Source organism: Amblyraja radiata, chromosome 2 (genome assembly GCF_010909765.2).
Source record: "Amblyraja radiata isolate CabotCenter1 chromosome 2, sAmbRad1.1.pri, whole genome shotgun sequence".
In the NCBI taxonomy this organism is placed as follows: Eukaryota; Metazoa; Chordata; class Chondrichthyes; order Rajiformes; family Rajidae; genus Amblyraja; species Amblyraja radiata.
The window spans coordinates 138,255,286-138,277,966 of NC_045957.1; the positions used below are offsets into that span (position 1 = coordinate 138,255,286).

A 22,681-nucleotide genomic window follows, 5' to 3' on the forward strand; every position below is an offset into this window, starting at 1 on the left:
GTGTTGTACCCTGACGTTGTATGACTCAGCTCATTACAGATGCTACATATTATTTATATTGAATGGTATTTATTTGTGGGTAACCTGAATAAACAGGATCCTAAACTTGATCATGGTGTTGAATACCAAAATGGTTTGGAACAGTATGCTGACATTAAACATTACTTGCCGTAATTTTGCAATCCTATTGTTTTTGCACTATTTCAGAGCCCTTCCATTCCATTGTCACAAAAAGGAAGCCTTGGTTTGCCTCTATGTTGAAATCAGAGTTACAGCAGTTGTTCCCAATAATTCTGAATGTACACAGAGAACAAACTTCAATATAGACCTCTGGTGATGTCCGTGTGGCGTTTGCATGTTCTCTTTGTGGCTGCATGGGTGTCTGCCCACATTCTAAAGTTTTGGTCTCCAAATTTGAGGATGGACATTCTTACAATTGAAGGAGTGCAGCGTAGGTTCACGAGATTAATTCTCGGGATGACGGGACTGGCATATGTTGAGAGAATGGAGTGACTGGGCTTGTATACACTGGAATTTAGAAGGATGAGAGGGGATCTTATTGAAACATATAAGATTGTTAAGGGATTGGACACGCTGGAGGCAGGAAACATGTTCCCAATGTTGGAGGACTGAACCAGGGGCCACAGTTTAAAAAGAAGGGGTAGGCCATTTAGAACGGAGATGAGGAAAACCTTTTCATCCAGACAGTTGTGAATCTGTGGAGTTCTCTGCCTCCGAAGGCAGTGGAGGCCAATTTTCTGGATGCTTTCAAGAGACAGTTAGATAGAGCTCTTAAAGATAGCGGAGTCAAGGGATATGGGGAGAAAGCAGGAACGGGATACTGATTGTGGATGATCAGCCATGATCACAGTGGCTGGCGGTGCTGGCTCGAAGGGCCAATTGACCTGCTCCTGCACCTATTGTCTATTGTGGGTGGGTAGATTAATTGACCACTGAATTGACCCAAGTGTGTTGATCAGTGGTAGATTCTGGCTGCAGTTGATGAGAATGTGGCATGAATTTTTTTAATGGGGTTAAGGTAAATGGGTTAATGATCAGCATGAACATGGGCCTATGGAACCATTTCTATACTGCATCTTTCACTCGTTTGTGTTCGTAATCATGACATTTGATCAATGAATTGCTGAAGAACAAAATTACTAAAGAGGTGGGCAGTTTTGAATTCTTCAAAATGAAATAGCGAAAGCGACTTTATCAAGTAGTGACTAGTTAGGATTCCCTTTATCCTATATCTGTGTACATCTGCACTGTACAGAGAATATGGTGTAACGTTTAGTGCAAGATAAAGTCCAGTAAAGTGATTAAAGATAGTTCGAAGGTCTCCAATAGGACAGATGGGAGGTCAGGACTGTGCTCAAGTTGGTGAGAGGACGACGGTTCAGTTGCCTGATAACTGTTGGGTTGAAACGGTCCCTGAATCTGCATTTTCAAACTTCTCTACCTCTTGCCTGATGGTAGAGAGGTGAAGAGGGAGTTACCGGGGTGAGACCGGACCTTGATTATGCTGCTGGCCTTGCCGTGGCAGCGTGAAGCGTAAATGGTATCGATGAAAGGGAGGTTGGTTTGCCTAATGGACTAGGCTGCGTCCACAGGTCTGTAATTTATTGCGGTCTTGGATGGAGCTGTTCCAAAACCATGCCGTGATGCATCCAGATAAAATGCTTTCTATGGTGCATCTGGAGAAGGTGGTGAGAGTTGTTGGGGACATGCTGAACTTCTTAAGCCTTCTAAGGAGGTAGAGGCATTGGTGTGCTTTCTTGGGCATTCTTCGATATGGGTAGTCCAGGACAAATTGCTGGTGATATTTACTCCGAGAAGCGTTCAACCATCTCTACTTGAGCACTGTCAGTGTATGTGTAGCTCTTCGTTTCCTGAAGTCAATCACAATCTCCTTTGTCTTGCTGACATCGAGGGAGAAACACCTATTCCTTTGGTCGTTGCCCACCGAAGAGCCAATCTTAAAAGTTGAACATGAAGCAAGAAATTACTGTGTTTTACTATGTCGCTTCTGAAAAACAAAGGGAAGATACTAACATGGATAGCAGGTTGGTTGGGTGGCAGAAGGCAAAGAGGGGCAATAAAGGGGGCATTTTCTGGTTGGTTGCCAATGACTAACGGTGTTCTGCAGAGGTCAGTGCTTGGGCCACTACTCTTCACGTTGTATGCTAATGATTTGGATGAGTGGATTGAAGGCTTTGTGGTCAAGTTTGCAGATGATAGAAGATAGGTGGAGGAGCAGGTAGTGCAGAGACAGCAGGGACTCTGCAGAAGGACTTGGACAGGTTGGGAGAGTGGGCAGAAAAGTGGCAGATGGAATACAGCAATGCAAAGTGTAGATTTATGCATTTTGATAGCAGGAATAAAGGCGTAGACTATTTTCTAAATGGGAAAAGAATTCAAACATTGGAGGTGCAAAGGGGCTTGCGAGTGCTGGTGCAAGATTCCCAAAAAGATAATTTGTAAGTCGAAACGGTAGTAAGGAAGTCAAACGCAATGCCATCATTTATTTCGAGAGGACTAGAATATAAAAACAGGGATGTAATGCTGGGGCTTTAATAGGCACTGGTCGGACCGTATTTGGAGTATTGAGTAATTTTGGGCCCCATATCTGAGGAAGAATGTCCTGGTGCTGGAGAGGGTCCAGAGGAGGTTTATGAACATGATCCCAGGAATGAGTGGGTTAACATATGATGAACGTTTGATGGCGTTGGGCCTCTGGAGTTTAGAAGGATAAGGGGGAACCTCATTGAAACTTGCCGTATTGCTCAGAATAAAAGGACATTCCTTTAGGAAGGGATGAGGAGGAATTTCTTTGGTTCGAGGGTGGTGAATCTGTGGAATTCATTGCCACAGAAGGTTGTGGAGGCCAAGTCAATGGATATTTTTAAGGCAAAGATAGATAGATTCTTGATTTGTAGGGCTGTCAAGGGTTATGGGGAGAAGGCAGGAGAATGGGTTGAGAGGGAAAGATAGATCAGCCATGATTGAATGGCAGACTAGACGATGCACCATATGGCTTAATTCTGCTTCTATAACATGAATTTATGAACTTATCATATTCTTTCTTGCACTTTTATCTTGAAATGAATGTGCCATTACCTACTTTTTCATGCCTCGTATTTTGTAATTGGATACATAGAAACATAGAAATTAGGTACAGGAGTAGGCCATTCGGCCCTTCGAGCCTGCACCACCATTCAATATGATCATGGCTGATCATCCAACTCAGTATCCCGTACCTGCCTTCTCTCCATACCCTCTGATCCCCTTAGCCACAAGGGCCACATCTAACTCCCTCTTAAATATAGCCAATGAACTGGCCTCGACTACCCTCTGTGGCAGGGAGTTCCAGAGATTCACCACTCTCTGTGTGAAAAAAGTTCTTCTCATCTCGGTTTTAAAGGATTTCCCCCTTATCCTTAAGCTGTGACCCCTTGTCCTGGACTTCCCCAACATCGGGAGCAATCTTCCTGCATCTAGCCTGTCCAACTCCTTAAGAATTTTGTAAGTTTCTATAAGCTCCCCTCTCAATCTCCTAAATTCTAGAGAGTATAAACCAAGTCTATCCAGTCTTTCTTCATAAGACAGTCCTGACATCCCAGGAATCAGTCTGGTGAACCTTCTCTGCACTCCCTCTATGGCAATAATGTCCTTCCTCAGATTTGGAGACCAAAACTGTACGCAATACTCCAGGTGTGGTCTCACCAAGACCCTGTACAACTGCAGTAGAACCTCCCTGCTCCTATACTCAAATCCTTTTGCTATGAAAGCTAACATACCATTCGCTTTCTTCACTGCCTGCTGCACCTGCATGCCCACTTTCAATGACTGGTGTACCATGACACCCAGGTCTCGCTGCATCTCCCCTTTTCCTAGTCGGCCACCATTTAGATAATAGTCTGCTTTCCTGTTTTTGCCACCAAAATGGATAACCTCACATTTATCCACATTATACTGCATCTGCCTAACATTTGCCCACTCACCCAGCCTATCCAAGTCACCTTGCAGTCTCCTAGCATCCTCCTCACAGCTAACACTGCCCCCCCGCTTAGTGTCATCCGCAAACTTGGAGATATTGCCTTCAATTCCCTCATCCAGATCATTAATATATATTGTAAATAGCTGGGGTCCCAGCACTGAGCCTTGCGGTACCCCACTAGTCACTGCCTGCCATTGTGAAAAGGACCCGTTTACTCTTACTCTTTGCTTCCTGTTTGCCAGCCAGTCCTCTATCCACATCAATACTGAACCCCCAATGCCGTGTGCTTTAAGTTGTGTAAACTAATCTCTTATGTGGGACCTTGTCGAAAGCCTTCTGGAAGTCCAGATACACCACATCCACTGGTTCTCCCCTATCCACGCTACTAGTTACATCCTCGAAAAATTCTATAAGATTCGTCAAACATGATTTACCTTTTGTAAATCCATGCTGACTTTGTCCAATGATTTCACCACTTTCCAAATGTGCTGCTATCCCATCTTTAATAACTGACTCTAGCAGTTTCCCCACTACCGATGTTAGACTAACTGGTCTGTAATTCCCCGTTTTCTCTCTCCCTCCCTTCTTAAAAAGTGGGGTTACGTTTGCTACCCGCCAATCCTCAGGAACTACTCCAGAATCTAAAGAGTTTTGAAAGATTATTACTAATGCATCCACTATTTCTGGAGCTACTTCCTTAAGTACTCTGGGATGCAGCCTATCTGGCCCTGGGGATTTATCGGCCTTTAATCCATTTAATTTACCCAACACCACTTCCCGGCTAACCTGGATTTCACTCAATTCCTCCAACTCCTTTGACCCGCGGTCCCCTGCTATTTCCGGCAGATTATTTATGTCTTCCTTAGTGAAGACGGAACCAAAGTAGTTATTCAATTGGTCCGCCATATCCTTGTTCCCCATGATCAACTCACCTGTTTCTGACTGCAAGGGACCTACATTTGTTTTAACTAATCTCTTTCTTTTCACATATCTATAAAAACTTTTGCAGTCAGTTTTTATGTTCCCTGCCAGTTTTCTTTCATAATCTATTTTTCCTTTCCTAATTAAGCCCTTTGTCCTCCTCTGCTGGTCTCTGAATTTCTCCCAGTCCTCCGGTATGCTGCTTTTTCTGGCTAATTTGTACGCATCATCCTTCGCTTTGATACTATCCCTGATTTCCCTTGTTATCCACGGATGCACTACCTTCCCTGATTTATTCTTTTGCCAAACTGGGATGAACAATTTTTGTAGTTCATCCATGCAGTCTTTAAATGACTTCCATTGCATATCCACCGTCAACCCTTTTAGAATTAATTGCCAGTCAATCTTGGCCAATTCACGTCTCATACCCTCAAAGTTACCTTTCTTTAAGTTCAGAACCATTGTTTCTGAATTAACAATGTCACTCTCCATCCTAATGAAGAACTCAACCATATTATGGTCACTCTTGCCCAAGGGGGCACGTACAACAAGACTGCTAACTAACCCTTCCTCATTACTCAATACCCAGTCTAAAATAGCCTGCTCTCTCGTTGGTTCCTCTACATGTTGATTTAGATAACTATCCCGCATACATTCCAAAAAATCCTCTTCCTCAGCACCCCTGCCAATTTGATTCACCCAATCTATATGTAGATTGAAGTCACCCATTATAACGGTTTTGCCTTTGTCGCACGCATTTCTAATTTCCTGTTTGATACCATCTCCAACTTCACTACTGCTGTTAGGTGGCCTGTACACAACACCCACCAGCGTTTTCTGCCCCTTAGTGTTTCGCAGCTCTACCCATACCGATTCCACATCCTGCAAACTAATGTCCTTCCTTTCCATTGCGTTAATCTCCTCTCTAATCAGCAACGCTACCCCACCTCCTTTTCCTTTCTCTCTATCTCTCCTGAATATTGAATATCCCTGGATGTTCAGCTCCCAGCCTTGGTCACCCTGGAGCCATGTCTCCGTGATCCCAACTATATCATAGTCATTAATAGCTATCTGCACATTCAACTCATCCACCTTATTATGAATGCTCCTTGCATTGAGACACAAAGCCTTCAGGCTTGTTTTTACAACACTCTTACCCTTTTTACAATTTTGTTGAAAAGTGGCCCTTTTTGATTTTTGCCCTGGATTTTCCGGCCTGCCACTTTTACTTTTCACCTTGCTACCTATTGCTTCTACCCTCATTTTACACCCCTCTGTCTCTACGCTCACACATTTAAGAAACCCTTTCCCTTTAACTCCATCCTCCACTAGCCCATTCGACACCCCACCCCCCTTATTCAGTTTAAAACCACCCGTGTAGCAGTGGCAAACCTGCCTGCCAGAATGCTGGTCCCACACCTGTTAAGATGCAATCCGTCCCTTTTGTACAGTTCCCCCTTACCCCAAAACAGATCCCAGTGATCTAAGAATCTAAATCCCTGCCCCGTGCACCAGTTCCTCAGCCACACGTTCAGGTCCCGTATCTCCCTGTTCCTGCTCTCGCCAGCACGAGGAACTGGAAGCAAACCGGAGATAACAACCCTGGAGGTCCTGCTTTTCAGCATTTTTCCGAGCTCTCTAAAGTCACGCTGCAGAATATTCATCCCCTTCTTTCCGACATCGTTTGTGCCGACATGCACTACCACTTCCGGATGTTCACCTTCGCCCTTGAGGATTTTCTGCACTCTGTCCGTGACATCCTGGATCCTGGCACCAGGAATACAGTGTTTATACAATCGTTTTAAACTTTTAAGTCCCAGTAATTCTATTAATCAGCTGCCGCAACTCTTATGCTAGCCACATTGTATGATAGATGCAACCAAGGAAATTGTCAGCATAATTTTAGGCATTATTCAAGAAAGGATTGCTTCAGAAATTATCACTTGTTTTATAGTGTTGATGGTTTGACGACATGAAAGGTAACTGTTAGCAGGTTTCCTAAGTTCTGTTTGTTTCCTTCAGAGGAAATATTGAGAAAATATATATTGAGGTCAGAAACAGCGAGAAAAATGTTCACATTAACAGTGATTTCCATTTTTAAACAAAATATAGTAAATTATATCAATGAAGGAAATGTCTCTCCATCACTGTGTTTTCTGTCATGTAATTTCTGTCACTTGTGGACTAATTGATGGAGATTGATATGATTGGATTGAATACTATCATTAGATAGGAATTCTATTATGGTTGATTGTATCATGTAGTTACCAGGAAGATAGGTGAACAAGATAGTACCTGATCTTTTGCCATTCTCTAGTTCTTGTGCTTCCAAAAAAAATACTCCTCTGTTCTTGGTCAAAACAATAAGGGCCATTGTTTTGTATTTTTGTTTTATGGGTTAATATGGAACATCTTTGCCGAGACAAAACGTCAGTGTATTTTGGTAGTTTGCTGAGGGGTAAAAAAAATGGCATTGCAAATTGCCTGGATGGAAATGATTTACCTCAAGTCCTTGAGCCCAGAATAAGAGAACATGTTGTGTCCTCATAACTCTGTTACAAGCAATTCCACACCTTGAATTAACTTTTCTTTTTCCATTTGGTTCAATACATAGGTTTATCAAATAGTTTAATCAAGTATGATTGACATGGTATTTTATTAAACATTGTTTCAATCCATTTTTCTAGGTGTCAGAACTTACTTAAAAGAAGCCTTGGTTAATATTATAGCTGTGCATGCAGAGGTAAGATCTTAAAACTAAGGTACAATTAAAACATAGTTACAATTTGCATTTTAATTTCAGGTCTACGTATTTCATATCTTTGTGATAGCAAGTTCCAAAATGTCTTGTAAAGCAGTGTAATGTTAGCTCTACTTCAGAAACTTGAACTATTTGGAAACATGCAATATTTGAAGAGTTTTATTACGAATACTGACTGTATCAAAGTAATATCACCTCAGTGGCAGGAACCAAGAAGCATCTGATGGATTTCTGTGGTCAGAGTTTACTTGCATCAGTTCTTTCACATTGTTGAGCAGTACTAAATTTAAATTTTGAAAACTCTCCTTGATTATGTTTGTATTACCCTTTTAGGCTAGAAGTTCTGGATCACCACTATTCTGCAATTATAAAAACATTTCCTCTCCTGGCCTGTATCTTTAACCCCTTGCTTTAAATCTGTGACTCCCTGAACATTGAATAATATGTTAATGGGATTAACTTTTCTGTATTGACTTGTCTAAATGTATCTGGATCTTGTGCACCTCTAGCCAGTTCTCCTCTAATTCTCAAAGAAAACAACTCCAATTTCCCCATTTACTAAAACCCCTCTTCCCCGGAACCATTGAAATGTTTCTGTGTCTCAGACATTTTTAAATTCTTCCAAAGTTTAATGTCAGAACATAACACGACATTCCATTTGTGCGAAAACCAATGTTTCATATAAATTCAATCTAACCTTCCCACTTTTATATTTAGTGGACGTGAAACGGATGTTTCCAGTAATGGGAGAGTCGGGAACCAGAGGGCACAACCTCAGAATAAAAGGGTGTACATTTAGAATGGAGATGAAGAGGAAATTCTTCAGCCAGAGGGTGGTGAATCTGTGGAATACATTGCCACAGATGGCTGTGGATGCCACAACATTGGGTGATTTTAAAGCGGAGATTGATAAGTCCTCCATTAATAATAGTGTCAAAGGTTGTGAGGGGAAGGCAGGTGAATAGGGTTTAGAGGGGAAAATAGATCAGTCATAATTGAATGGTGAATTAGACTCGATAGGCCAAATGGCTTATGGTGTCTTATGGTATTCTATGCTTCTATGAAATTTAGAATCTGATATATTGTACTAATTGCTGTGTTGACGTGTCCTGCTACTTATGTCCTATATTGTTGCCTCTTGTCCTTGCTGCCAAGATTTATCATCTCAGACTTCACACGTCATAGAAATGGAGAGATGGTCTCATTGAAACATGAGACCATGAGATATTGTGGACGTGTAGAGGATATTACCACTCGAGGATCGAGGACTAGAGATCATAGCCTCAGAATTAAAGGACGTTCCTTTAGGAAGGAGATGAGAAGGAATTTCTTTAGTCAGAGGGTGATGAATCTGTGGAATTCTTTGCCACAGAAGGCTGTGGAGGCGGTCAATGGATATTTTTAAGGCATAGATCGATTCTTGATTAGTACAGGTGTCAGGGATTATGGGGAGAACGCAGGAAAACCTGGTTATGAGGTGGAGGTAGATAACCATGATTGAATGGTGGAGTAGACTAGATAGAAAAGATTTAATAGGAATCTGAAGGGTAACTTTTTCACACAGAGGGTGGTGGGTGTATGGAACAAGCTGCCAGAGGAGGTAGTTGAGGCTGGGTCTATCCCATTGTTTAAGAAACAGTTGGACTGGTACATCGAAAGGGTTGGAGGGTTATGGACCAAACGCATGCAAGTGGGACTTGGGTAGCTGGGACATTGTTGGGCGAGTTGGGCCGCAGGGCCTGTTTCCACACTGTATCACTCTATGACAATGGGCCGAATGTCCTAATTCTGCTTGCATTTTATGAAACGTTCTTTTTTTCACCTTCCATCACAGTGAGGAATGTGGAGGAGTCACTGTGGTGGATGTTTATGTCAAAATGTATTTTGTGTGTTCCGTTGCTTTTCATTTGTATGACTGCCTTGGCAAATGAAATTCCTCGTTTGTTGCAAAACATACTTGGCTAATAAAGTATTATTGTGATTGATTGTGTGATTACATGAGATACCACTGTATCTTTTTTTAACACAATCTATTTTGTGAACTTACAGGTGTTTACAATTTCTAAGGACCTTGTTCCAAGAGTTCTTTCACATATTATAGAGGCGGTTGCTGAAGAAATGAGCCGACTGATGCAGTGTGTATCATCTTTTAGTAAAAATGGAGCATTGCAGGTATTGTCTCTTTAAACGTACTTTTCCTTTAGCCATGTGCATAAGATGAAAAATATAATCACTGATTCAGAATGGCTATTTAATTGTAATAATTAAGCTATAAACATTTCATAATGTGGGAGCTGTTTCATTATGGCTAAGTTGGTGTGTCATTTGTTCCTCCAGTCCTTCATTAAAACAATGTCAATAGGTGAGTAAAATGAATGTGATACATCTCTAAAATAATAATTCATTAAGAGATGATTGGAGGTTGAGGGAAGACTTGATAGAAGTATACAAAGTAATGAGAGGCATAGATGGGGTAGATAGAACCTTTTTCCCAAGGTGGAAATGTCCAACATTAGTGGACATAACTGTAAGGTGAGACGGGGGAAGTTTAACGGAGCCCATTCCTGTACTGTACTGTTCTCAATACAATACAATACAATACGGTTTTATTCTTCACATTGCACATAAAGTGCAAGTGAAATGAATTTGCCAGCAGCGGTACAATGATAAAGAACACACAATACACATTAAACATTTAACACAAACATCCACCACAGCATTCATCACTGTGATGGAAGGCACAAAAATTGGCCAGTCCTCCTCCATTTTCCCCCGTGGTCGGGACCTCAACCCTCCTCAGCGTCCAGATGTGCAGGCAGGTAAAAGTCCAGGTAAGTCCAGAGTCGGCTCTTCCCCACCGGAGACCTGTGGCTTTAGGCCACAGACCGGTGGTCGAAGATTTAAAGTCCCCGCCGTGCCGCAGCCAGAAGCGCCGCAGCCAGAAGCGCCGCAGCCAGAAGCACCGCAGACCGCAGGGCCGGCGGTCGAAGCTCCACTCCAGGGGTTCTCTGTTCTAAGTCCACTTGCAAAATTACATTGCTGTTTTGAAGACTTGGGGTGGTTTTCTTTCCTTTTCAGTGCACAAAATTCAAACATTTAAAATTGTGAAATGTTAAACACATCCCCACACAATCCATCAAATCTGCGTGGATAATCCAATATGAAACCAGAGTTTTGGTCTGTGCATTAATGCATGGCATGAGATGTTGTCAAATGCATTGATGCAGCTAACATTCAGTGCACTTGTACATAGACCAGCTCATCAGCTCAAACTTTATGACACCTGTGGTAATAGTGCATTTGTATGGTCCTTTATGTAATTTTTCTATTCAATCCAGTTCTTTGACCAGTGTAATTAATTTATAATCACTAAAGCAGTTTGCTATAGCCTGGATTTTCTTCCTTCATATCAGAATTTTTTTTAAACTGAGTTCAGTAACAAAGCCTGGATTCTGATGGCCAACCCATTTCCTCAGTTATATCAATGAATAGTCCAGAATTTAACAAACTACCTGCTTCCCCTTCTCTCAGATGGTGATATCTTCAACCCAATGGGCTACTGGTGACAAAATCTCCTGATTTGTTGATTAAAGGGCAACATCATCTTCTTTCCTTCCACAATGTCTACGTAACTAAGGAAAGTCCTGCTTCAATTCAGGACATTGTGCCATTTTTCCCTTTAATTAGACACAAGGGGCTGCAGATTCTGTGTCTCGAGCAAAAAACGCAATAAAATGTGGAGTAACTCAGCGGGTCAGGCAGCATCCCTGGAGGACATGGACAGTTTATGTTTCAGGTCAGACGCTTCTTCAGACAATGTTTTGGGTCAGAGCCCCTCTTTTGACTCAAGATAGACAACATTTCTGGTCGTGATCGTCCTGACCTGGAGCGTTGCCTATTCATGTCCTCCAGAGATGCTGCTTGACCCACTGAGTTACTCCAGCACTTTGTGTATTTTCTCTTTAATGGTCCCATTTTCTTGGTATTAACATTGGTTTAGTGGTTACATTCTTCAGTGCTTAACGGTGTTGTCACTTTTATACTGTTCTGAACAAGGGGTGCTTTGACGGCAGTGCTATCTTTTGGATGATTTCTTATACCAAGATATTAAACCAAGTCTGGTATCTCAATGGATGAAAATGTCTAGTAGAACGTGCACAAGAGTCACACCAATGTCCTTGGTAACATTTGCTCAAACCTTTCTAGGCAATGTAATAAAATCTGTAACTTTTATCCCCTGTAGAAGTCAGCAGAAAGCAACGGATTAATCTGACAGTGGTTTTAACATAAAGCAGTTGATGACAGAAATTACTATGAATGAGACTTATCAGGTCACATCTGGTCATGTTTTGGGTGGGAAACTGAAAGTGACAGTCGCTCTGCAAAATAACTTAATCCAGCACAAATAGCAGCAAAGTTGAAATCACTTGTTTCTGCAAGGCTTGAAATGAGTTTGAAATAGATTTTTTTTTAATAGTTATGAGCAGAATCTTCATGCCAGACCTTGAATGCCAAATATCGAATACCCCTAAAAGCTTTCCTCATCAGAAATCTGGAAACTACTGTATAGTTTATGATTTCTCCCATCCTTAAGTATGTACTGAATGCTGCAATGGCACTTAAAGATGAATGTTTTATGCATGTATTCATCAACAGTGTAATGGTATCCCATCAGAGTCAGTCATGGATATGAAATTATGTCATAAATACCGGATATCCGATTGGTGGTGCTGTGAATTTTCAGCCAATATTCACCTTCTAGCTTGGGTTTGTAAGTCAGGTGCAGCTATGATCTGGAGACTTGCAGACTGAGCTGCATATGCAGCAACAATTTAGAAATAAATACACCTGTGAAATGGGACCAATTGAGATGTCTTTGCCTTTGATATCTAACCCTGATTACAGAATGTGTCATTATCTGATCATATTTGCAGTTATCAATTACAGTTTGACTAACCGTCTAAGATCTAATATGGATACAATTTCTAATCTTGAAAACTTTTATGAAGTTTAAAAAAAAAACTTGCAACTCCAGGATCTTGCAATGTCCTGAATTTTATTTTTATTGATCTCGATTGAGGAATACATTTGCTAATGATTAAAAGGCATATGAACAGAAGACACTGTATAATAAAGATTTTATATTTTGGTTAACAAATACTTATCAGAAATTTGGAAACAGTACGGCGCATGGTTTCTAACATTTTATGAATATATACAGTATGCTGCAACAGTATTTAAAGGCCACTATTTTATGCATGTATTCAGGAACATCACTAAAGAGATTTTCATGTTTTAATTATTCTACTTTGTGCCTATTTTGTCTCAATGTGCAGTGTTGCTGATATCCTTAGGGCTTTCACAATAGATGAAATATAAACTGAATATTCAAGAGTGTAGCTTTGTACCAGTTAGTCTAGTAGAACAGACCAGTTAGTCTAACATCGGTAGTGGGGAAAATGATAGAGTCAGTTATTAAAGATGGGATAGCAGCACATTTGGAAAGTGGTGAAATCATTGGACAAAGTCAGCATAGATTTATGAAAGGTAAATCATGTCTGACGAATCTTATAGACTTTTTCGAGGATGTAACTACTAGTGGATAAGGGAGAACCAGTGGATGTGTTATATCTGGACTTTCAGAAGGCTTTCGACAAGGTCCCACATAAGAGATTAGTATACAAACTTAAAGCACACGGCATTGGGGGTTCAGTATTGATGTGGATAGAGAACTGGCTGGCAGACAGGAAGCAAAGAGTAGGAGTAAACGGGTCCTTTTCAGAATGGCAGGCAGTGACTAGTGGGGTACCGCAAGGCTCAGTGCTGGGACCCCAGCTATTTACAATATATATTAATGATCTGGATGAGGGAATTGAAGGCAATATCTCCAAGTTTGCGGATGACACTAAGCTGGGGGGCAGTGTTAGCTGTGAGGAGGATGCTAGGAGACTGCAAGGTGACTTGGATAGGCTGGGTGAGTGGGCAAATGTTTGGCAGATGCAGTATAATGTGGATAAATGTGAGGTTATCCATTTTGGTGGCAAAAACAGGAAAGCAGACTATTATCTAAATGGTAGACGACTAGGAAAAGGGGAGATGCAGCGAGACCTGGGTGTCATGGTACACCAGTCATTGAAAGTAGGCATGCAGGTGCAGCAGGCAGTGAAGAAAGCGAATGGTATGTTAGCTTTCATAGCAAAAGGATTTGAGTATAGGAGCAGGGAGGTTCTACTGCAGTTGTACAGGGTCTTGGTGAGACCACACCTGGAGTATTGCGTACAGTTTTGGTCTCCAAATCTGAGGAAGGACATTATTGCCCTAGAGGGAGTGCAGAGAAGGTTCACCAGACTGAGAGTGGTGAATCTGTGGAATTCGCGGCGGCCTGGAGCTGGGGCGGCTGCCCGGAGCGGAGACTGCGGGACCCGGAGCTGGGGCGGCGGCCTGGAGCTGGGGCGGCGGCCTGGAGCTGGGGCAGCGGCCCGGAGCGGAGACTGCGGGACCCGGAGCTGGGGCGGCGGCCTGGAGCTGGGGCGGCTGCCCGGAGCTGATGCTGTGGCGGGCCGTCTCGGAGCGGAGAAAGGTTGAATAATTTAGGTCTTTATTCTCTGGAGCGCAGAAGGTTAAGGGGGGACTTGATAGAGGTCTTTAAAATGATGAGAGGGATAGACAGAGTTGATGTGGACCAGCTTTTCCCTTTGAGAATATGGAAGATTCAAACAAGAGGACATGACTTCAGAATTAAGGGACAGAAGTTTAGGGGTAACATGAGGGGGAACTTCTTTACTCAGAGAGTGGTAGCGGTGTGGAATGAGCTTCCAGTGGAAATGGTGGAGGCAGGTTCGTTGGTATCATTTAAAAATAAATTGGATAGGCATATGGATGAGAAGTAAATGGAGGGTTATGGTATGAGTGCAGGCAGGTGGGACTAAGGGTAAAAAGTTGTTCGGCACGGACTTGTAGGGCCGAGATGACCTGTTTCCGTGCTGTAATTGTTATATGGCGTTCCGGCTTTCGGTGGCGGCGACATCACCACGGAGGTCCGCTGGACTGGAGGGCGGCATCTCCGGCCTGGATCGATCGCCTCAGCGCAGAGGGAGAACAAGGAGGGAAGAGACGGAGACTAAAGACTTTGCCTCCATCACAGTGAGAATGTGCTTGGTGAACTCACTGTGGTGGATGTTTAATTTGTGTTTATTGTATGTTTTGTTATTTATTGTTACTGTGTATGACTGCAGGCAACATAATTTCGTTCAGACCGAAAGGTCTGAATGACAATAAAGGAATCTAATCTAATCTAATCTAATAATGCTGGAGTAACTCAGCGGACAGACAGCATCTCTGGAGCGAAGGAATGGGTGGCATTTCGGGTCGAGATCCTTCTTCAGACCAGCTGAATTGGGTGGTTGAAAATGGCAGGAGAAATTTATTTTGTCGTGGAAGCATATGTCACAATTTGCAGATTGGTACACTGGTGTCTTTCACGATGAGGAGTATAATGCCGGTTCATGTGATAAATGCAATATCTAATACAAGTGCAACAGTAGAAACAAGGAGTTAAGGGTCTGTCTCACTTAGGCGATTTTTTAGGAGACCACACGCGACTAGGCTGTCACCACATGGTCGCTGGGGTGCGCTTGTATGGTCGTGAGTCGTCTCCTCAGTCGCCCAAAAAGTAGTAGCATTTTTCTGGTTGCTGCTGGATTTTGAAATGTTCAAAAACTTTCGGCGACAGTCGGCAACAGTGGGCTTGATGCCAATGAGCGGAGCGTGACTTCTCCTGACGTAGGTGCTGTCATAGGTTGTCGCCAGGATGACGTAGGTTGTCGCCGGTGCTGACTTTGGTGAATTCCATTGGCGACTTCCTACATCAACGTACGTCAACCGGCGACAGGTAACGGCGACTGAATTGTCTTAAGTTGTCTTCAGTTGTCGCCGACAGGGCCATAGCTTGTCGTAGCTTATCGCGGATGGGTGTAGGTTGTCGTAGGTGTGGCTGTAGGTGGACGTCCTAATGGGTTGCCGGTTGTCGGTAGCTTGCCGTGGCTTGACGTTGACTAGATGGTAGGTTGTTGTAGCTTTGTCGGGGACATTGGCATAGACATTGTCGTAGGGGGGTCCAGTTGCTGGTTTTTCCGTCACCTGCTACAACAATGACAGTCGCCGGTAGATGCTGAAAAAATCGCCTCAGTAGGGCAGGTCCTTAACTCAGCAGGTCAGGCAGCATCCCTGGGAAACATCGAAAGGTGAAATCTTGTTTTTTGGCCCTTCTTCAGACTGACTGTGCTGTGGGGGAAAAGGGGGTGGGGAAGAAAGCCAGAAGAGAGGAGTAGGACAAGTGATAGGTGGATGCAACCCAAAATGTAGAGGATTCAGAGGATTTCTATGGTATGTGTACTATAACTTTTTATTATTCAATTTCTGTAATGCCATTGACGTAGAAAATCATCCCAAATGTCTTCCACAAATCACTGTAATTCATCCAACTTGTATGTGAATAACTGAACGAATTACTTCAGGGACTGAATTGAAGTCGCCAAATGCTAGCACCTTGACACATTGTAAACAGAGAAGAGAAAACTAAGGATACAAGGATATTATTAAAATTCAGATTAAGTAATCACAATATTCCTCACGGCTCACAAAATTCAAACCCTTGGATTGAGAACTGATAAAAATAAAACCATAGAAAAATATGTGCAAGAGTAGGCCATTCGGCCCTTCCAGCCAGCACCGCCATTCAATATGATCATGGCTGATCATCCAAAGTCAGTACCCCATTCCTGCTTTTTTACCATATCCCTTGATTCCTTAAGCCCTAAGAGCAAAATCTAACTCTCTCTTGAAGACATCTCGTGACTCGGCCTCCACTGCCTTCTGTAGCAGAAATTCCTGCGTGTAGCAAAGGTGCAGCAGTTATCATGGGTGACTTTAATCTACATATAGATTGGGCCAACCAAATTGGTAGAAGCGCCGAGGAGGAGGCCTGTCTGGTCCTGATCCTCCTCCTAATTTCCTGCTTGATGCTGTCCCAACCTACCTACTGCTGCTTGGTAGTCTGTATACAACTCCAACAAGCGTTACCTGCCCATGGCTATTTCGCAGCTCTATCCATACCGATTCTACAGCATCGAAGGTAATATCTCTCCTTGCTATTTCATTAATCTCAGCTTTAACCAGCAATGCAACCGCACCACCTCTTCTTTTCTGTCTATCCATCCTGCATGTTTATCTCCCAGCCTTGGTCACCCTGGAGCCATGTCTCCGTAATTCCAACTATATCATATTCCTTAACTACTAACTGCACATTCAATTCATCCACCTTATTATGAATGCTTCAGGGACTGAATATATAATGCTTCAGGGACACAATAATTATAATTATTATTATTAAGACACAAAGGTTTCAGGTTTGTTTGTCAGTGAAGAAAGCGAATGGTATGTTAGCATTCATAGCAAAAGGATTTGAGTATAGGAGCAGGGAGGTTCTACTGCAGTTGTACCGGGTCTTGGTGAGACCACACCTGGAGTATTGCGTACAGTTTTGGTCTCCTAATCTGAGGAAAGACATTCTTGCCATAGAGGGCGTACAGAGAAGGTTCACCAGACTGATTCCTGGGATATCAGGACTTTCATATGAAGAAAGACTGGATAGACTCGACTTGTACTCGCTAGAATTTAGAAGATTGAGGGGGGATCTTATAGAAACTTACAAAATTCTTAAGGGGTAGGACAGGCTAGATGCAGGAAGATTGTTCCCGATGTTGGGGAAGTCCAGAACAAGGGGTCACAGTTTAAGGATAAGGGGGAAACCTTTTAGGACCGAGATGAGAAAAACATTTTTCACACAGAGAGTGGTGAATCTCTGGAATTCTCTGCCACAGAAGGTAGTTGAGGCCAGTTCATTGGCTATATTTAAGAGGGAGTTAGATGTGGCCCTTGTGGCTAAAGGGATCAGGGGGTATGGAGAGAAGGCAGGTACAGGATACTGAGTTGGATGATCAGCCATGGTCATATTGAATAGCCGAATGGATCGAAGGGCCAAATGGCCTACTCCTGCACCTATTTTCTATGTTTCTATGTACCGTTAATCCCGAATATAGATTGCTTGAACTTCAATTAGCTGAAAGCTCTCCATTTGATTCAACTTGCCGATGCCAAATTTGCTGGTACTGCTGGTATTCCTCTTGCATTGTTAGTTAGACATATGGAATTGACCATTAGAAGTGTGCACAACTAGCTCTGGCTAATTTCCCCTGCTTTCCTTTCTTCCTGTGCATTGTTCCTCCCATTGAAATGTATCTATCTTCCTTTTATGTTGCCTTTCATTTTGTAGTTAAAATCAAGATCTCGCCTTGTGGGAGAATGTAGCTAAAATCTGCTCTGTCTATAAATGTCAATAGTTATTCCTCAAGTGACATGTTAATTCTTCTCAATGGAAGATATGCAACCTGCTAAAATGTCCCTGTAGACTTTGATCCATGAGTCAACTTTATACTAGCCATGTATTCTACAGGGCTATGAAATAAATCCATATATTTTAAATGAATTACACTGAAGATGGGGTTTAATAGTTTATTTTCAAGCTGGGTAATCTTAGGATGAAGTTGAAAAATTTATAGTTGCATATTAAACATTGAGCGATATGCAAACTGAGATGTTTTGCAATGGCCAGTGCATCATTGGATAATACCCAAAAATGCAAAAAAATCCAACTGTTAAACTTCCTTTTATCTTAAAATACTTATATATTCCTTTTAAAACAGTAACTTTTTCATATGTTATGTTGCCCTTTATTGCAAGGGAATTGGAATGCAAAAGTATGTTTTTCCCAGATTGCCTCCCTCCCTAAAGCATATACAGATGTTAGAGTCAGAACAGCATATATTCATTATAGGGGGGAAAAAACAATAATAGAATGAGAGGTGTTCTCATTGAAATGAACAAGATTCTAAGGATAGATGCTGAGAAGTTGTTTACTCTAACTGAACAGCCTCAAACTAGGGGCAAGCCATGAGCACAGGGAAGAGATTTGTTTTAGCCAAAAGGGTTTAAACATTTGCAATTCTCTTGCTGAAAAGGGTGGTGCATGCTCTGCTATTACATCCGTCAAGATTGTGATTGTGGGAGATTTCAATTTTCCACACATAGACTGGGAAACACATTCTGTAAATGGGCTGGATGGGTTGGAGTTTGTAAAATGTGTGCAGGATAGTTTTTTGCAGCAATACATAGAAGTACCTACTAGAGAAGGGGCGGTGCTGGACCTCCTGTTAGGAAATGAGACGGGTCAGGTGGCAGAGGTATGCGTTGGGGAACAGTTCGGGACCAGTCATCACAATACCATTAGTTTCAATATAATTATGGAGAGGGTCAGAACTGGACCTAGGGTTGAGATTTTTGATTGGAGAAAGGCTAACTTTGAGGAGATGCGAAAGGATTTAAAAGGAGTAAATTGGGACATTTTGTTTTATGGGAAAGATGTGGAAGAGAAATGGAGTACATTTAAAGGTTAAATTTTAAGAGTACAGAATCTTTACGTCCCTGTTCGGTTGAAAGGAAATAGTAAAAATCGGAAAGAGCCATGGTTTTCAAGGGAAATTGGACACTTGGTTCGGAAAAAGAGGGAGATCTACAATAATTATAGGCAGCATGGAGTAAATGAGGTGCTTGAGGAGTATAAAGAATGTAAAAAAAATCTTAAGAAAGAAATTAGAAAAGCTAAAAGAAGATATGAGGTTGCTTTGGCAAGTAAGGTGAAAGTAAACCCAAAGAGTTTCTACAGCTATATTAATAGCAAAAGGATAACGAGGGATAAAATTGGTCCATTAGAAAGTCAGAGTGGACAGCTATCTGCAGAGCCAAAAGAGATGGGGGAGATATTGAACAATTTCTTTTCTTCGGTATTCACCAAGGAGAAGGATATTGAATTAAGTGAGGTAAGGGAAACAAGTAGAGTAGCTATGGAAACTATGAGATTCAAAGAAGAGGAAGTACTGACACTTTTGAGAAATATAAAAGTGGATAAGTCTCCAGGTCCGGACAGGATATTCCCTAGGACATTGAGGGAAGTTAGTGTAGAAATAGCAGGGGCTATGACAGAAATATTTCAAATGTCATTAGAAACGGGAATAGTGCCGGAGGATTGGCGTACTGCGCATGTTGTTCCATTGTTTAAAAAGGGGTCTAAGAGTAAACCTAGCAATTATAGACCTGTTAGTTTGACGTCAGTGGTGGGCAAATTAATGGAAAGGATACTTAGAGATAATATATATAAGCATCTGGATAAACAGGGTCTGATTAGGAACAGTCAACATGGATTTGTGCCTGGAAGGTCATGTTTGACTAATCTTCTTGAATTTTTTGAAGAGGTTACTCGGGAAATTGATGAGGGTAAAGCAGTGGATGTTGTATATATGGACTTCAGTAAGGCCTTTGACAAGGTTCCTCATGGAAGGTTGGTTAAGAAGGTTCAATGGTTGGGTATTAATGGTGGAGTAGCAAGATGGATTCAACAGTGGCTGAATGGGAGATGCCAGAGAGTAATGGTGGATGGTTGTTTGTCAGGTTGGAGGCCAGTGACTAGTGGGGTGCCACAGGGATCTGTGTTGGGTCCACTGTTGTTTGTCATGTACATCAATGATCTGGATGATGGTGTGGTAAATTGGATTAGTAAGTATGCAGATGATACTAAGATAGGTGGGGTTGTGGATAATGAAGTAGATTTTCAAAGTCTACAGAGAGATTTATGCCAGTTGGAAGAGTGGACTGAAAGATGGCAGATGGAGTTTAATGCTGATAAGTGTGAGGTGCTACATCTTGGCAGGACAAATCAAAATAGGACGTACATGGTAAATGGTAGGGAATTGAAGAATGCAGGTGAACAGAGGGATCTGGGAATAACTGTGCACAGTTCCCTGAAAGTGGAATCTCATGTAGATAGGGTGGTAAAGAAAGCTTTTGGTGTGCTGGCCTTTATAAATCAGAGCATTGAGTATAGAAGTTGGGATGTAATGTTAAAATTGTACAAGGCATTGGTGAGGCCAATTCTGGAGTATGGGGTACAATTTTGGTCGCCTAATTATAGGAAGGATTTCAACAAAATAGAGAGAGTACAGAGGAGATTTACTAGAATGTTGCCTGGGTTTCAGCAACTAAGTTACAGAGAGAGGTTGAACAAGTTAGGGCTTTATTCTTTGGAGCGCAGAAGGTAGAGGTCTTTAAAATGATGAGAGGGATAGACAGAGTTGACGTGGATAAGCTTTTCCCACTGAGAGTAGGGAAGATTCAAACAAGGGGACATGACTTGAGAATTAAGGGACAGAAGTTTAGGGGTAACATGAGGGGGAACTTCTTTACTCAGAGAGTGGTGGCTGTGTGGAATGAGCTTCCAGTGAAGGTGGTGGAGGCAGGTTCGTTTTTATCATTTAAAAATAAATTGGATAGTTATATGGACGGGAAAGGAATGGAGGGTTATGGTCTGTGCGCAGGTATATGGGACTAGGGGAGAATACGTCTTCGGCACGGACTAGAAGGGTCGAGATGGCCTGTTTCCGTGCTGTAATTGTTATATGGTTATATGGTTATAAGATTGATGGACTTTTGTACATGAGGGGTTCAAAGGAGATAATCGTAGTGCATTCACCGAATAATCCTGATCTTATTAAACGGTGGAGCTGACTGGAGGAGCAATTTGGCTACACATGCTTCTGTTTCTTATGTTGTAAGATGTTTTTTCTTTGTTTAGGCCAAGCTGGAAATATGTGCTCTGAGAGATGTTGTTTCCTCATTCCTGACTCCTGACAGCATGTAAGAAGGAACTTTAATGTGTACTATTTTTCTGTTTGTTTACTTGACATTCAGCAGAGATTTATGGGGGGAAAAATAGTTCAATTAATTATAAAAACATTTTAAATTGAGGAAGTAGTGACACAATCCAACAACGTTTGCTTCAACCAATTACTGGAAAAAGTAAAGAAAATACCTCTGATGTTGCCTTCTATAGCAATGTGATGAGAACGATGCAGGCATTGTATTAATGGGTTGCTTAAGGGCCTGTCCCACTTAGGCTATTTTTAGGCGACTGTCATAGTCGTAGCAGGTCGCCGCAAAACCGGCGACTGGACCTCCCTTCGTCATAAAATTTGAAACAGAATCATTACTTTAACAACAAAAAAACCCAAACTCAGCACCGGCGACAACCTACATCACCTGGCGACAACCTACGTTAACCTGACGACAACTACGGCAGCACCTACGTCAGGAGAAGTCAAGCTACGCTCATTGGCGTCAAACCCACTGTCGCCGACTGTCTCCGAAAATGTTTCAACATGTTGAAAATCCAGCGGCGACCAGAAAAACGCTACGACTCTTTGGGCAACTGAGGAGACTACTCACGACCATACAGGCGACACCCCGGCGACCATGAGGCGACAGCCTAGACGCCTGTGGTCACCTAAAAAATTGCCTAAGTGGCACAGGCCCTTTAAGAGTTATGTTCATGGCAACATTAAAATATCAGTTGTTAAGAAGTATCTGGTGCATTTAAATAATATATGGCCATATGTAGAGTGACCCATGTTGTGCAAAATATTGTAAATTCTGAGCAAGCATAACTGCTTTTACAAATTTAGTTTAGAGATACAGAGCGGAAACAGGCCCTTTGGCTCAGCGAGTCCATGCTGACCAGCGATCCCTGCACATTAACACTATCCTACACACACTAGGGACAATTTAAACATACACCAAGCCAATTAACCTACTTACCTGTACGTCTTTGGAGTGTGGGGGGAAACCGAAGATCTCGGAGAAAACTCACGCGGTCACGGGGAGAACGTACAAACTCCGTACAGACGGCCCCTGTAGTCGGGATCGAACCCGGGCCTCCGGCGCTGCAAGCGCTGTAAGGCAACATATTTGAGGGTGGCACGGTGGCGCTGTAACAACCACTATTTATTATATAACTCATTATTTTATGATTGATATTCAGCAAGGAAGACTGA

The 22,681-nt window shown here is 42.2% G+C and overlaps 1 protein-coding gene across 3 annotated transcripts in view; it reads left to right on the plus strand.

Annotated features, from left to right (window-relative positions):
- Nucleotides 1-22,681, plus strand: part of exoc2 (exocyst complex component 2) — a 253,466-nt gene that overhangs the window by 226,691 nt on the left and 4,094 nt on the right. For all 3 annotated transcript variants that reach the window (XM_033016375.1, XM_033016377.1, XM_033016381.1), the window contains 3 exons: nucleotides 7,609-7,664; nucleotides 9,732-9,854; nucleotides 21,427-21,488. In XM_033016375.1, coding sequence (XP_032872266.1) covers nucleotides 7,609-7,664; nucleotides 9,732-9,854; nucleotides 21,427-21,488 — 241 coding nt within the window. The remainder of the gene's footprint in view (nucleotides 1-7,608; nucleotides 7,665-9,731; nucleotides 9,855-21,426; nucleotides 21,489-22,681) is intronic.